At 39.3% G+C, this 14274-nt stretch overlaps 1 protein-coding gene across 2 annotated transcripts in view; it reads right to left on the reverse strand.

Annotated features, from left to right (window-relative positions):
- LOC134531870 (DENN domain-containing protein 5A) overlaps window positions 1-14274 on the reverse strand; it is a 160993-nt gene that overhangs the window by 37361 nt on the left and 109358 nt on the right. For both annotated transcript variants that reach the window (XM_063367876.1, XM_063367875.1), the window contains exons 7-13: window positions 13637-13776; window positions 11939-12132; window positions 9196-9395; window positions 6869-7080; window positions 5366-5593; window positions 1665-1893; window positions 215-385 (exon numbers count right to left, since the gene is read on the reverse strand). In XM_063367876.1, the coding sequence (XP_063223946.1) occupies window positions 215-385; window positions 1665-1893; window positions 5366-5593; window positions 6869-7080; window positions 9196-9395; window positions 11939-12132; window positions 13637-13776 (1374 nt within the window). The remainder of the gene's footprint in view (window positions 1-214; window positions 386-1664; window positions 1894-5365; window positions 5594-6868; window positions 7081-9195; window positions 9396-11938; window positions 12133-13636; window positions 13777-14274) is intronic.

The raw sequence follows: 14274 nt of genomic DNA on the forward strand, positions 1-14274 counted from the left end.
AAATGCGGCTTAATCTTGAATTTATAATCACCTCTGCCAGAAGTCACCAAAGGACAAAAAAAAAGGACTTGTAGAAAAAAAAACATCTAAGGAATGCAAAGACAAATATTGCAAAATCAAACACAACACATGAATAAATATTTTTTTTTTATATTCTCAAAACCCAAACTTTACAAGAATCAATGTTGAGGGTAGGTCAGGGCACGCCCCTCACCTGCTTGTTCTGCAGGCCGTGAGACCACACCCGCTCCAGCAGGTCGCACAGGCTGGCGATGAGCGTGTTCTCCTCCACCCCCACCACGGGGCCCTCCCCGCCGTGCCCCAGCTCGACCGCCTCGGTGCCCATCTTCTCCACCAGCATGCGCTTCGTCTTGCTCTTCACGTCCTGCGCCCGGCACAACACCACCGGTGTTTCACCTTCTCCCACACAACACAGCAACACCGTGTACTAACAGATTCATTCCTCTCCACAAGACTCAATATCTGTGGCAAGAAGGGTTTATCCTTATAGCCAGAATAACCATTTCAGAGACCAAAATATCATTTTTACAATAAAAGAAAGAAATTCAGTTTTGTTAATTTACATGCAAACAAAGGCCCAAATATTATACATCTTTACAGAAGAGACAGCTTAACCAACATTTTTCCAATTTTTTTTTTTCCATTTTTTTTTTTTTTGGTCTGAGGTCATTTTGGAATGGATTGATTATGTTTCGATAAAAGTCTTCTAATCCTGTGAACAATGGCAAAAAGAAAAAAATGCTATTAAAAAGTCTGGAACATCAGTGAGACCGAAATTCAAAAACAGAGAACTGTTTGTTTTTGACAATAGCAGTATGCCACTGTGGCCTATATATGATTCTGAGTTCACATAAAAAAAAAAAATATATATATATATATATATATATATATATATATATATATATATATTATAAATAATATCCTGATAGCAGCAACAAAGTTTGCAGATATTTTTTTGTTTATATTTTAAACAGTTCTACATTGTTCATAACTGAGAATCACAGTAGTACAGGTTACATAATTATGAATAGCCTTCCAGCAGGGAAACATGTGTTCAATTCCCAGCAGGGTCAAACTTCGATTTTGAGTTTAAAAGAAAGGGGAAACACATTTCACTTGGCTAATAAGCACTCCCATTTCTACTCCTATGCTATCTGTCACTATGTATTTAGAATCTCATTTCACGTCAGTACTGTATTTATTTTCTTCACAACATGACACCTGATAAAACAAAAAACATGGTACTCTCTGGGAAAGAACGAACATTTTATTCGAGAATTTCTGTTACTAAATCAGCACTTGCAATTTTTTCTACCAGGTGGAAATAAAAAAAAATAAACAACCATTACTCAGTCAAATAATATACCATGAGACATCTTTGGAGCACTAACATGCAATACGAACTTCCTTCTCCTTTGTGTCTAGCGAAGCCATCCTTCTTTTGCGATCGTTAGTGAGCGTCCCGCATCCTACATTAAAGAACTACGTAAATAATTTATGACTCAACGCAACACGTGGCCTCATCTGATGCTAATAATCGAGACCACATATAACAAGTACTTTTGTATGAGGTTACTAAATTCTTGCTGATGAAATATTAAAAAAAAAAAAATTTAAGTAATGTGCAAGAGGGAACTACCAACCTTGAGAAGCTTCTCGACGAAGGTCCAGTTGGTCTGAGCGATGAGCGCAGGGCTCATCTCAGCGCTCATCTTGGGCTGGCGCACGCTCGCGGGGGTCTTGCCGTCCGTCGTCACCGGCGGGACGACGTTGACGTTGCCGTTGCGCTGCTGCGCATCCGCGGGGTTGGGGTCACAGTTCGCGTCCGGCTGGCGCTCCTTGCGGTGTCGGTGGGCGTTACGCTTGCGGCTCCTGCCACACGGACATCCCTGCTCGTCGCTCAGGCAGCATTTACAATCTCGAGAATCCCACCACTAATTTGCAGGCTGTCGAATGAATAGCAGAGATATAAGTTTATGACTTTTCTTCAACTTTCAGAGCTTTTTTTTACTACAAATTAACTGAGGCAAGCATAGAAAATCTCTGCTGCTGATTTCATACATTCCACTAAGCAACATAACTAGTTTATTCCACAAGCTTTTTTAAACAGTGTGCATCACATTTGTAATATCTGAAACAAGTTTTAACGCATCAACTGCTAAGGGTCACAAATTCGACGCACGGAATTCTGTTTACTTGTACAGTATGTCACATTTGCGACAACAGTGCAAGGACTGCATTTGTTCAACTCAAATACGCAAGGATCGATCTATCTATGCTGCGGTGCGGTGATAGATGATGTTTCAACCTGATTCCAGCTATTTGCATTTCAATTACTGGCTAGCAATGGAAACAAGCACGCGTAAAATTGAGTTATTTTTGTCAGTTTGAGTAATATGGTGTCAGCCAACAAATGGAGGTTTTGCGGTCATGTAAAATTGCAAGGAACAAATAATTTTGATGGTTCAGGCGAGGAAAATGACAACATGGATATTAATGGTAATATTTCATGCGTTGATTATGTTAGCGAGTCCGAAAGTTCATCAGAATTGTCTTAATATCAAAGTGATGGTCCCGGTTCATCAAATGATGCGCAAGTCACAAAAAAAAGTAAAAAAAATAATAATAAATAAATAAATAAAAGTTTTTAAAAATCAGTTCTACGTCTGATAATTGGACTAAAGCGGACCAACTGCCTGTGAATAACCCATTCACAAGTGTGAGTAGTGTGAAAATCACTTCCCCAGAGCCCCTGAGTAACTGCATCTTGCCTCCTCAGAGACCTTTTGATTACCTAAAATTGTTTTTCACGGATGAGTTGACACAAACAAATGCTTATTACAAACAGCAGTTTCTTGTGCAGGGTACCATAAACCCTCATTCTGCTTTCAAAAACTGGAAACCAGTAAATGAAACAGAAATGTGGCAGTTTTTGGGCCTCTCATTACTGGGCCAAGTAAAATACTGACAGACTACTGAACGACTACGGAGATTTATCACTCACCATTTTTTGAGAAAATAATAAGCAGAAATAGGTTTCTTCAACTTTTGCAAGTTTCTGCACTTCAGTGACAACACTGATGCAGATCCAAACAAAAAACTCACCAAAATTCAACCGGCCATTGCTTTGTTTGCAAACAAATTTTGCTCAGCATACACACCAAAGAAAATGCTCTCACTTGATGAGGGCATTATACCCTAGAGAGGTCGAGCCAAGTTCCAAGTTTTCATGCCAAACAAACCTGACAAAAATGGCATAAAACTCTGTATTTTGTGCGAGGCTGACAGTGGCTATTGCTATTCATTTTCAGTATATTCAGGTGACGACAAAACCATTCCTGAAACAATGCTTGATCTGTTGGGAGACCTGAAAGGCAAAGGTTATTGTCTCTTCAACAGTGTAGGTCTGCGTAAAAGGCTCGTGGGTGTCAACACACACACACACACACACATGCAAAACACTTCGTCAGGACTGTGGTGCTCCTAAAGATCTTGTTGCTACTGACCACAATTTGTAACTGGGAGAAAGTTGTGTTTCGTCAAGATGGTGATATTAAGAGTTTTATTTTGGAAGGACAAGCAAGTTGTGAAGCTTATCTCAACCATGCACACAGCTGCTATGGTTGTGATGTCAAACCGAGAAAACAGAAGGCTGGCTCTTCTAGTGACGTAGTACATTGCAGGGAATCAGAGATTGTAGTAAGTTACAACGTGTACATGAAGGTGAAATATTATCCCACAGCTCGAAACACAGTCAAGTGGACAAAAAATGTAGTACTCCACTTGTTACTGATGGGCGTATATAATGCATTTGTAGTGATGATGAAACACACTGGCGTAAGGTGTACTAAGTTTGTAGACTTTCTCTTACAGTGCGTTGAGAGCATGACTACAAATCCCATAGAAAATAATAGTCGTCAGTTGCTAAATGACTGGTGATGAGCTCAGCAATCAGTGCAGAATACTGCCACAAGATTGCTTGATGGCATAAAAAATACTATTTTGTAAAGAATCCTCAGGTCGGGAAGCGAACAAGTACTCTGAGGCAGTGCCTGTGTGTTTTGTTGAGGGCTGTAAACCAAAGCGTACCTGTTTCATGTGTTCATCCTGCAACATTCCTTATGCCCGGATGCTTGTTTTACAAGATATCATAATGTTAAACTTTAAAAAAAAAAATTGAGTGGTGAATTTGATTATTTTATATATTTTTACATTTTATTTATTTATTTTTTTGGCTGTTTCTAAGAAACAGGTGAATTTTAAGGCAATCGTTCTAGTAACTATAACTGTTATTCTTGTATGAACAAAAACAACGGCATCAGTATTATTTTAGCTGAAACTTCATATTCAATCTTTAATCTAAGATAATTTGTATTAATCATACTTTACTACATAAATTTTGTTTCCTTTGATGATTAAAAGAACTTTGTATTAAATAACAACCATACTTTTGTATTAAAGAAATTACTTACAACTACGTATAACTTCTATGTAATTTCTAGGGTCTGTGAGAACACTTTGTATTAATGATGGTTTTGCATTACATAATAGGATTTTTATTAATGAGGTTCCACTGTGTATCAGGATGGCCAGACAGTTATATTCCAATTGGGGTCCACCAGAAGGCGGGTTCAATGTCTTACCATGGCACTGCTGTGTAATTTTCAAAATATTAGAACTTTGTATTAAATAACAACCATACTTTTGTATTAAATAAATTACTTACAACTATAACTTCTACGTGATTTCTAGGGTCTGTGAGAACACTTTGTATTAATGGTGGTTTTGCATTAGTAGGATTTTTATTAATGAGGTTCCACTGTGTATCAGGTTGGCCAGACAGTTATTTCAATCAGGGTCCACCAGAATGTGGGTTGAATGTCTTACCATGGCGCTGCCAGGGACGTCGGAACGTTTTCACGAGTAGGGGGGGGCGAAAAGATGTATGACACTTACCTCAGTCCTAGAGCGGGGGGGTGGCCCTCCCCCGGAAAAATTTGGAATTTTAGACGCAAAATTGTGCTATTTAATGAGTTTCTGAACCAAAATATTAAATTTAGCATTCCATGAATTTGATGACGTAGTATGTATTAAATATGGGTTAAAATATCTGGTTGAGAAAAATACTACTAGGACCAAATATTTATTCTGGGAAAAGGAGGAGGGGGGGCGAAATGCTAATCTCGCCCCCCCCCCTCCCCCGTGCATGACAGCACGGGGGCGACTCGCCCCTGCTGCCCCCCCCCCCCCCCTCCTGTTCCGACGTCCCTGGGCGCTGCTGTGTGATTTTCGAAACGTCGGTTAGTTTCGGGGGGAGCGTCGGTGTGTCTGGCGCTGGGCTGACCTGTGGGAGGCGGGCTCCTTGCCGAGCACGGCCGCGTCCAGCAGCGGGAAGCTGGCGCCGGGCCGCGCGCGTGCCGGCGGGGGGTCGGCCGAGGGCAGCACCTCCTGAGGCGCCGGCGCGACCAGGTCCGCGCAGGCCAGACGCTTCTCCAGTAGCCGCTGCGAGTCGCTGATTGTGGTGCAGGGCTCGTAGCTGGGCGTGCGCACCAGCCCGTCCCCGAAGCGCTTCCTGTCGCAACGCGACACCGCCGGTTGACCGGGCGTTCCGCCATCAGCAGGGGGAGGGACGGAAGGTATTTATCCCCCCCTCCCCCTGCAACACTAAAAAAATCTATAAAAATTCTGTGATTCCCACCAACGAAAGGAAAGAACTTGAAACAGGGGGCCGGCGCGTCCGTACAGGTGAACTAGGCAACCGCCTAGGGCGCCAAGTAGCTGGGGGCGGCGCAGCACGACACATAACAGCCAGGGGCGCGACAAATAAATTTCCTAAAAGGGGGGGGGGGGGGGGAATATACGTTTTTATAAAGAATCATCGATCCCCCCATATTGAAGCGGGGGGGGTCCCGGGAAAATTTGTATTTCAAGGTGGAAAATGGTGCTATTTAAGCAGTTTTATAATCTAAAAATTGATTACACAGCACCGTGTTTGCCCCCGTTTGCCCCCACTTCAACCTTTCAGAGAGGGGGCAAAATACCCTTGCCCCCCCCCCCCCCCCTGTTGCATTCCTGGATGGAAGGTATTTATCCCCCCTCCCCCTGCAACACTAAAAAAATCTATAAAAATTCTGTAATTCCCACCAACAAAAGGAAAGAACTTGAAAGCAAACAATAAGCAAAGCCCCCCCCCCCCCCCCCAACTCTATTCCTAGAAGTGAACTTCTGCATACACTCCTGACATCCTGAAAGTCAGAAGCAGAATTCCGCAACTCATAAACCTAATATACTCAATTTTAAGATTTTAAGATGCACTATTTTGGGGCCCTTCCATATCTTACAATCAATGTCATCTTTCGGCTGACCAATTTAAATTTAAGAGCATCTGAAACTCAAAGATATTTTTTTTTGTAGAAACATTTAAGGACTACAAAAGAAGTACATCTTAGAATCAATGATGACTTGATTACATTAAATACAGTAATTTTATAAATTTGTAAAACATAATACTATAAATTCTTCTGCTTAAAATACTTAAATTTTATGTGGTACTAACATCAAGGTGTTTAATGAAACCAAACAGCATTAGAAACTAAAGTCTGCTTCATTTAACTTTGAATACCAATTACTGTGTTATATATTTAAATTAAAGTTCATCTTATGCTTGTGGATTAATTATTTTAAGAGAAACTTGAGGATCAAAAAAGAGATGCATCTTAGAACCAATGGCATCTTATATTAGAGCAAATATGGTAAGTACAGCCGGATTACGAAGCTTTCCAGTGTAAGTAGGAAATGTACGGTGGTTTCTCGCACACAGCTACAGTGGCGAGCATGAAGAAGGCACCTGAGCAGGCGGATCCTGCGATCAAACACCCTCAGGTTGGGGTCCACTTCGTCCCAATTGGACATGATCTTGTTGTCGATGAGTGACGCGAACATCTGGCTCTCGATGAAGCGTGACAGGAACGGGAGGTGCTGCTCCGGCTGGTCAGACAGGAACGTGGCCTTGTCGAAGTTCTGCATGGAGTCGCGACAGCTCAGCCACTGCTCCTTGTCCTGCAATGCCGTCGCCCGGCAAGGACGTTTGCGATTCAACCTCGTGCCTGGATGCTCAGGCAGCACAAGCACAAAGCTGTCCCACATTTTGGGGAAATATATGAACAAAGAAATAAAAAAATTATAAATATACAATACCAATCACTTACAGCGTTGCTACGTTTTTTGCAGAATATTGACATAATGACATTGTTTTACAGTGTTTTAAAACGTAAATAGTGGAATGTACATTTTGGGGGCAGAGAAATTACGTAGAATAATATAATAAAAGAAAACTTCTTCAATTGCAAGAATACATAAATAATGAGAATGTAAATGAGGTTTCCGTATTGTTTGCAAAAATTATGGTTAGTGATTTTATGATCATTGCACACGTGAAATACCCTCTTTTATCGCATAATCATTGCACCTATATTTTAGAGCGTCAAAATTTGGGTAAAAAAACCTCTCGCATAAACGTTGCATGATGTTTTTGGTCCCGCTATTAGATTCCGAGTGCTTTGTGTGGGTATTTTTTCCGTATCAAACGATGTATTTTAAAGTAGAAATCTAAAATTTATTGGGACATTACCACTTACTTATTTAATTAACGGAAATTCGAAGTTGTCTGATGTGTAAATTTTCTTTTAAAGACAATTTTAAACGCTATAAACTTTATCTGTTCGTTTGCATCCCCACTGTGTACCACTTAAAAAAATGTAGACAGCGCTAGTTGGCATCATTCATGTTTGGTTATGTTGCTTCCTGTATAGAGCGCGCACACATAGCCGAATATCAATATCGCCGATTGAATGCAACGCACACTCTCTGTCGAGTGCCGAGTTAAATACATTAGATGGCCAGCACTCTTTCGTGGTGTGTACTACGACGATAGTTACGCGTTCGTTCAGGCTCGCATTCCGATTACAGATTTTGGTTTTCTATTTAAAGTTGAAGAAAGGTTTTTGTTGCATGACTGATTAATTTAAATTGTTTGGCATGCTCTTTTATACTTAATTTTTTAAATAAACGTACTTTCCATGAATGGGTTTTGTTTTTATGAAAAACTTTACCTAACAAAAAAATTTATTTTTCTCGCATAAACATTGCACCCCTACTTTTCAAACTTGATTTTTGTATAAAATGTGCGACGATTAAGCGATAAATACGGTATGCTTTGAGTTTTAAAAATACTGTAGTGTCTTCTCTGATCGAGTTTACTGAATCTACTTTCGAGCTGGATTGAAATGAAACTAATCACTCAACTTGCCTCAAATTTTTAAGCCTTTCTCCACTTCTAATATGCCAAATCCTGATACGTAGTAATTCTGATACTGTTTTATTGAAATTTTTATATTCAACACTAAAAAACCAATATCCAACTTACTTAATAAAATAATCTGCAAAAAGGTCTTGAAGTGATGGTTTCCCATTATTTAAATAATATAATTTACATGATGTGAATGGAACCACAGGAGAACGCTTCTGTATTGAAACAGCTAAAGCAAAGACCTATTGAGAAGATGAACTCAGTCATAAATGCACCCAGCCGAAAGGAGAAGTCGCTGGTGGCTAGGATTCTACAAATATGTTTAATTTTTTAGTTTGAATAAAATATCAAACATTTTTTAAGTGAATTTTAACCAGGAGTGAAACTTTTTTTCCCCCCACACCTTTCAGGAGATTGATTAAAAATTCAGAAAAATTGAAAAGAGAGAAATATATGTGGAACCATAATTTAGAGGTGTAAAATGAAAGAAAATAAAAACTAAACCCTGGCAATGCATTTTCTTAAACCAGTAAAATTAGAAGTTTGAAAATTTTTTGTTTATCCAAATAATTACATACATAAAAGTAGAGTATTATAAATAATTTTAAATTATAATCACTGAATATTTTTTACATATAAAAAATGTTCCTGAATACAAATTAAAATTTTTAACTAAATCATCGTAACTTCATATATATTAAATTTTTTTCTATAAATTGTTTGTGAACAATTCCCACCAATTAGTGTATTTATTGGTAATTAATAATTTAAAAAATATTCAGTTTTAAATAAATATAATATAATAATATTCATGAATATATATATTTTTTTGTATGTATACTCGCAAACCCCTACTAGTGGCACACCTGGTTGGGCTGTATGACGAAGTGCTCGTACGCGGAGAAGATGTGGACGAATCTGTTGAGGAACGTTTCCCTGACGGCGTTGTTGAACTTGAGGTCCTCCACGTACCGCTCGTGGTCCGTCAGCTCCCGCTCCTCCTCGTCATCCGGGCCGTCTCCCCCGGAGGACACCAGGTTGCCGTCGATGCCGTCCAGGTTCACACCTGCACGCACACAGCACACACGCACGTGCATCGCCCGCCGACAAGTTTCTCGAGGCCTAGGGCTGACGGAAGTGGATGCAGCCACCTCTTCATTTATGTCAAACTGGGTTGCGTCCACCCCACGAATGTTTAAAGGGAGGTGTAGAATGAGTGACTGTCGGCCACGTGAATTTTGTTGCGCTGACGTCACAGGTATGTCAACCATCATGGGTTAGAATATGGCGTACAATTACGTGGGATCGACAATGAAATGCTTGGCCCCTGAATGTGAAATATTTTGCAAACTGTTTAAATTGGAGTGTCAAAATGTTGCGAATATATTGGCAAACTACATATTTCAATGTTTATTTATTAAATTTTTTTGAAAAAAAGTTAACTAACGAAAATTTTGAAGCTTTAACCATTGGACTAAGAAAATCTTTGCGAGTAGCTATTTGAATTCGAAAATAAAAATTGTTACATTTAACGTAAACTTTAGGCCCACTCAAAAATTTTTTGTGAACAAATCAAAATATTACTGATATCTTTAGGGTCAAATGACACATATGAGCTTATCACTAGCCACAGTTAAATAATTAGACGTACAATTATGCTACCATTACAATTATTTCTACTTTGTTGAAAACACTATAAACCAGTTCCAGTGGCAGCTAAATTATACATTTGAATCTTCATTAAGGGGTACGTCAACATGTGGAACCATTTTCCTGAGCATGCCATTAACATACCTGTCAGTATAACGAGCAATGTACGTACCAGTTTATGTATTCGCAACACAGAGCAGTAACTGAAAAGTGCGCAGTAACAAGAAGACACCTTTCAGCCATACATAAATGTTGCTAATGTTGGCAAATTCTACAAGGGCATTTCAAGAAGAGTGGCAAAATTTGCTGTAAGGGCTGATATTGGACATTTAGCCACAAGGTACTCCCTAAGTATCAGATGTGTAAAGAAGATGAGTCTCTGGAACACATCTTCCTAGGTTGCCCTGCTCCTGACCATGTTCGAAAGACCATAGAAAGGAAACTGACCACTAAGTTAACTGAAATTCAGACGAAGCAAAAATATTGGCATTGGCTGCAGCCACTACCATTGAACATCTAACCATCTGGATTACCTAATGCTGGAAAATACAAAAAAGAAGAAAGTAAGGAGTAAGATCAGAACATCATAAGTGCCAAGTAGGACTGTCAAAGAGTCAAAGCCATTTTGGAAAAAGGTTTCACATTTTGAGAACGACATGCCATGGGGTGATAATACAAGAATGATACGTTTAAACCTAAAAGTGATATGTCTAAACCAGTAATTGGGAGTTTTAAAACCATTACTAGTGTGTAGGGACAAGATTATATCATAACATCGCAAGCATGTCAATATAACAGGTAACACTTAAATGCAAGTTAACACCCAATTTAGCACCTAAATGTAACTAAAATCCTGAAATCAATCAGCAAGTTGACAAAATTTAAAACAAATTTCGAAAATCAGGTTTATTAATAATATACATATATTTATTTACTATGGTAAATTCATTGAATGTAATTTAATTAGTATGAAATTTGTGCCGAAACGTATGAACTAAATTGATAGGAAATAATATACACAATGTTTGATCTCGCATCTTTTTAACACATCTTTACACATAAATGATGTTGGCACATTTTTAATAACACACACACATTGTATATTTATTTTTATCTTTCTAAGTTTTGTTTTAGACATTTTTAATTACTAATGATTTCATTGTATAAGTGCATCATGTCTCAGTCAAAATGAGACTATTTTGATAAAACAGATTTTAAGAACTATTAGTTTTGTACTTGTTTAACATTAAACCATTTTTTAAGAGACATGAAACCTTTGATTTAAACCGTTATTTTGGACTTGACACCATTTCAAATTTTGAACTGCAAGTCATGGAGAACACATGCATGAGGGACGTTCTTCAGGTTTCCTCTATGACATACAGTGCAAAACAGCAATGGCCTATGTCCAAAACAGTCTTTCCTGCTGCAAGAATCATTAAAAGGATGTACCATTTCATCCGCGTCCCGACTGACATAGCCAGGGCCAGTGCAAGGTAAATTGGCGCCCTAGGCGAAAAACCTTAATGACCCCCCCCCCCCCCCCCCCCCCGCCGGAAACCCCAAAAAAAAATTTCTTTGCCTCAAAATACATCACGTAAGCCTATGTTTTTGTCAACAATCAAATATAAGCAGGCTTGTGTTTTTTTATACTTTTTTACTTATTACTATTACAAATCATAAATAGGTCACCGTGGACTTTAAATAATGACTCATATCAATATAGACATTCCAAACTATTACAAAATTCCATTTTCATCTAGCTTCAATAATCGTTAAACATATTATATGAGCTGTTATGTGTCGTGCTGCGCCGCCCCCAGCTACTTGGCACCCTAGGCGGTCGCCTAGTTCGTTGTACGGACGTGCCGGCCCTGGACACAGCAGAGAGACGGACGCGCGGAACAACTCGCGAGAGACCCCCGGCGGCGGACATGGAGTCCCAGGCGTGGCGGTCACCTGTCTTGCGGACGATGGCCACGAGCCTCTGCAGCCCGTCCAGCTGCGGTGAGCCGCCGGCGCTGGACGTGTCCGACACCCCCGAGTCGGAGTCGTGCGACCAGGAGTGCTTGCGCCGCTGGAAGCTGAGCCCCGGCGGCAGGGTGCAGCTGGAGGTCATCGCGCCGGGGGAGCTGATCACGTGAGGCGACGAGCTGGCCGCAACAACCCACACACACACCTCTACAGCCCTGTCCCGGCCCTTACACGCTGTGAGGGAGGAGTCATCCAGCATCCATATTTAAGAGCATGTTCAGGGGCGTAGCCAGGGGGGGGGTTTAAGGGTTCAAACCCCCCCACCCCCTTAGCACCAAATCTTTAATTAAATTTCTTATTCATCACTCAAACAAATTTCATATTAAAAATTAGTAAAATATTTAAATTTAAGTACCGAAAACTGCTAAAACAGCACTATTTTACACTTTAAAAGCCAAATTTTCCCCGGGGGAGGACCCCCGGACCCCCCGCTTTAATACGGAGGGGGTGGGATGCTTCTTAACACCCCCCCATACACAAATCCTGGCTACGCCACTGGTCATGTGTTGTTATGCTAAATTATTTTGCTTTAAATATTTAATGTTTTTTTTTTCCTACTTGACAAGTCCTTATTTTATGGTATTTATAAACTTTTAAAGGCAATAATTTATGCCAGTCTTGGCATGTACTGAAAGCATTAAATCATGTGGTATACCGTAACCAGTTTTTGGTTAGCCGTTTGTATGTAGCCATTGTTTTCAAATACTTTATGTTTAGTAAATAATTCATGTAATCAATAAAAATTAGCTTTTTCCAAGACCCTATAAACCTGAGTTTTTTAGGGTAGGTTATTGAAAACAAACACCATATTATTTATTGATTTATTGTTGCTACACTACAAAAATTTATTTAAATACAAAGGCTACATACGAACGGCTAACCAAAAACTGTATCCCACTTAATTGAATACTTTCAGTAGATGCTAAAACTAACATAAAAATTAGCCTTTAAGTTCATAAAATCATTAATTAAGTACTTCTGTAGTAGAAAAAACATTTTATAAACAACTAAATATGTTCATATTATGAATTCATTTAAATCATGAACAAAAAAATGTATTAAAAGTAAAATAATTAAGGATTCTTCTCCCTTAAGGGTAGGTATATGTGCCATTCCAGGTCATTATTTTAATTTTTTACGTTTAGCACTGTTAAAATTGTAGACTTTTAGAGTGGTCAGACTTCAACAAAATATAAATATATAAATATATAAATAAATAAATAAATAAATAAATAAATAAATAAATAAATAAATATATATATAGTTAATCCTCTTTGCATAATTAGCTGGCAAAGTTGAATTTTTAACATTTTTACGCAATATGGATAGGGAGAACCAAATGAAATAAATAACATCATTTTTGGGTTTAAATCAATGCTGGTGGCTACTGCATAGTATGGTTTAAAATGATTTGAGAAAAAAAATTTTTAATTTTATCTAGTCTTTTAAAATCATAAAAAGTCTAATAATTTTAAAAGGCCAAATAAAATGTAATGATTTTTTTCTGAAAGATATTGAACCATATCACATACTAGCCAGTCTGATGAAAGTCCCCATCGATGCGTACTTGGCACGTGCCGGGTACCCTCACAAGGAGTGGTGCACCCGGGGCTGGGTACTGACCTGACGCGACCCGAGGGGACGCGGTACTTCCCCAGCAGCTCCACCAGCTCTGCGATGAACTCGCTCCTCTGCGGGAAGCTGGGCAGCTCCTCGGGCAGCTGGATCTTCTGGCTGTCGATGTCCACGTAGCAGAGGTTGCCCTGTGCCGCACACCACCCGAGCCTTCACGTACGCTTCAGTCAACTACGAGGGTTGTCTGGCAAGTTTCCCACCTCAACAGTAGATGACAGCACTCGTCAACAAAAAATGGGGAATGTGTTTGCTCATGCTTTGCAATGTACTCTCCAAAATTTCAGCGATTTTGGACGTGCATTTGTTTTTTAAACAATTGTTTGCATGAGTCGATGTGAATGTTTTTGTAAAAAATTGAAAATTGAGTATTGACCTGTCATTAAATATTTGATTTTTGAAAGCCAATATACCTACTCAAATTAAAGACTATTTTTATGCTATGTACTGAGACTCTGCACCATCATTTACCAGAGTGGTATTTTGGGCAGCTAAATTTAAACGTACCCGTACCAGCTTGGGTGACGATGAACATTTGCGACACAAACAACTGTGAAGGGGAAATCGGCTCCAAAAAAAATAAAGACTGTTCCTTTGGCTGGGAAAGTGATGGTGACAGTTTTCTACGA

The sequence above is a fragment of the Bacillus rossius genome, chromosome 5 (genome assembly GCF_032445375.1).
Source record: "Bacillus rossius redtenbacheri isolate Brsri chromosome 5, Brsri_v3, whole genome shotgun sequence".
NCBI classification, from domain to species: domain Eukaryota; kingdom Metazoa; phylum Arthropoda; class Insecta; order Phasmatodea; family Bacillidae; genus Bacillus; species Bacillus rossius.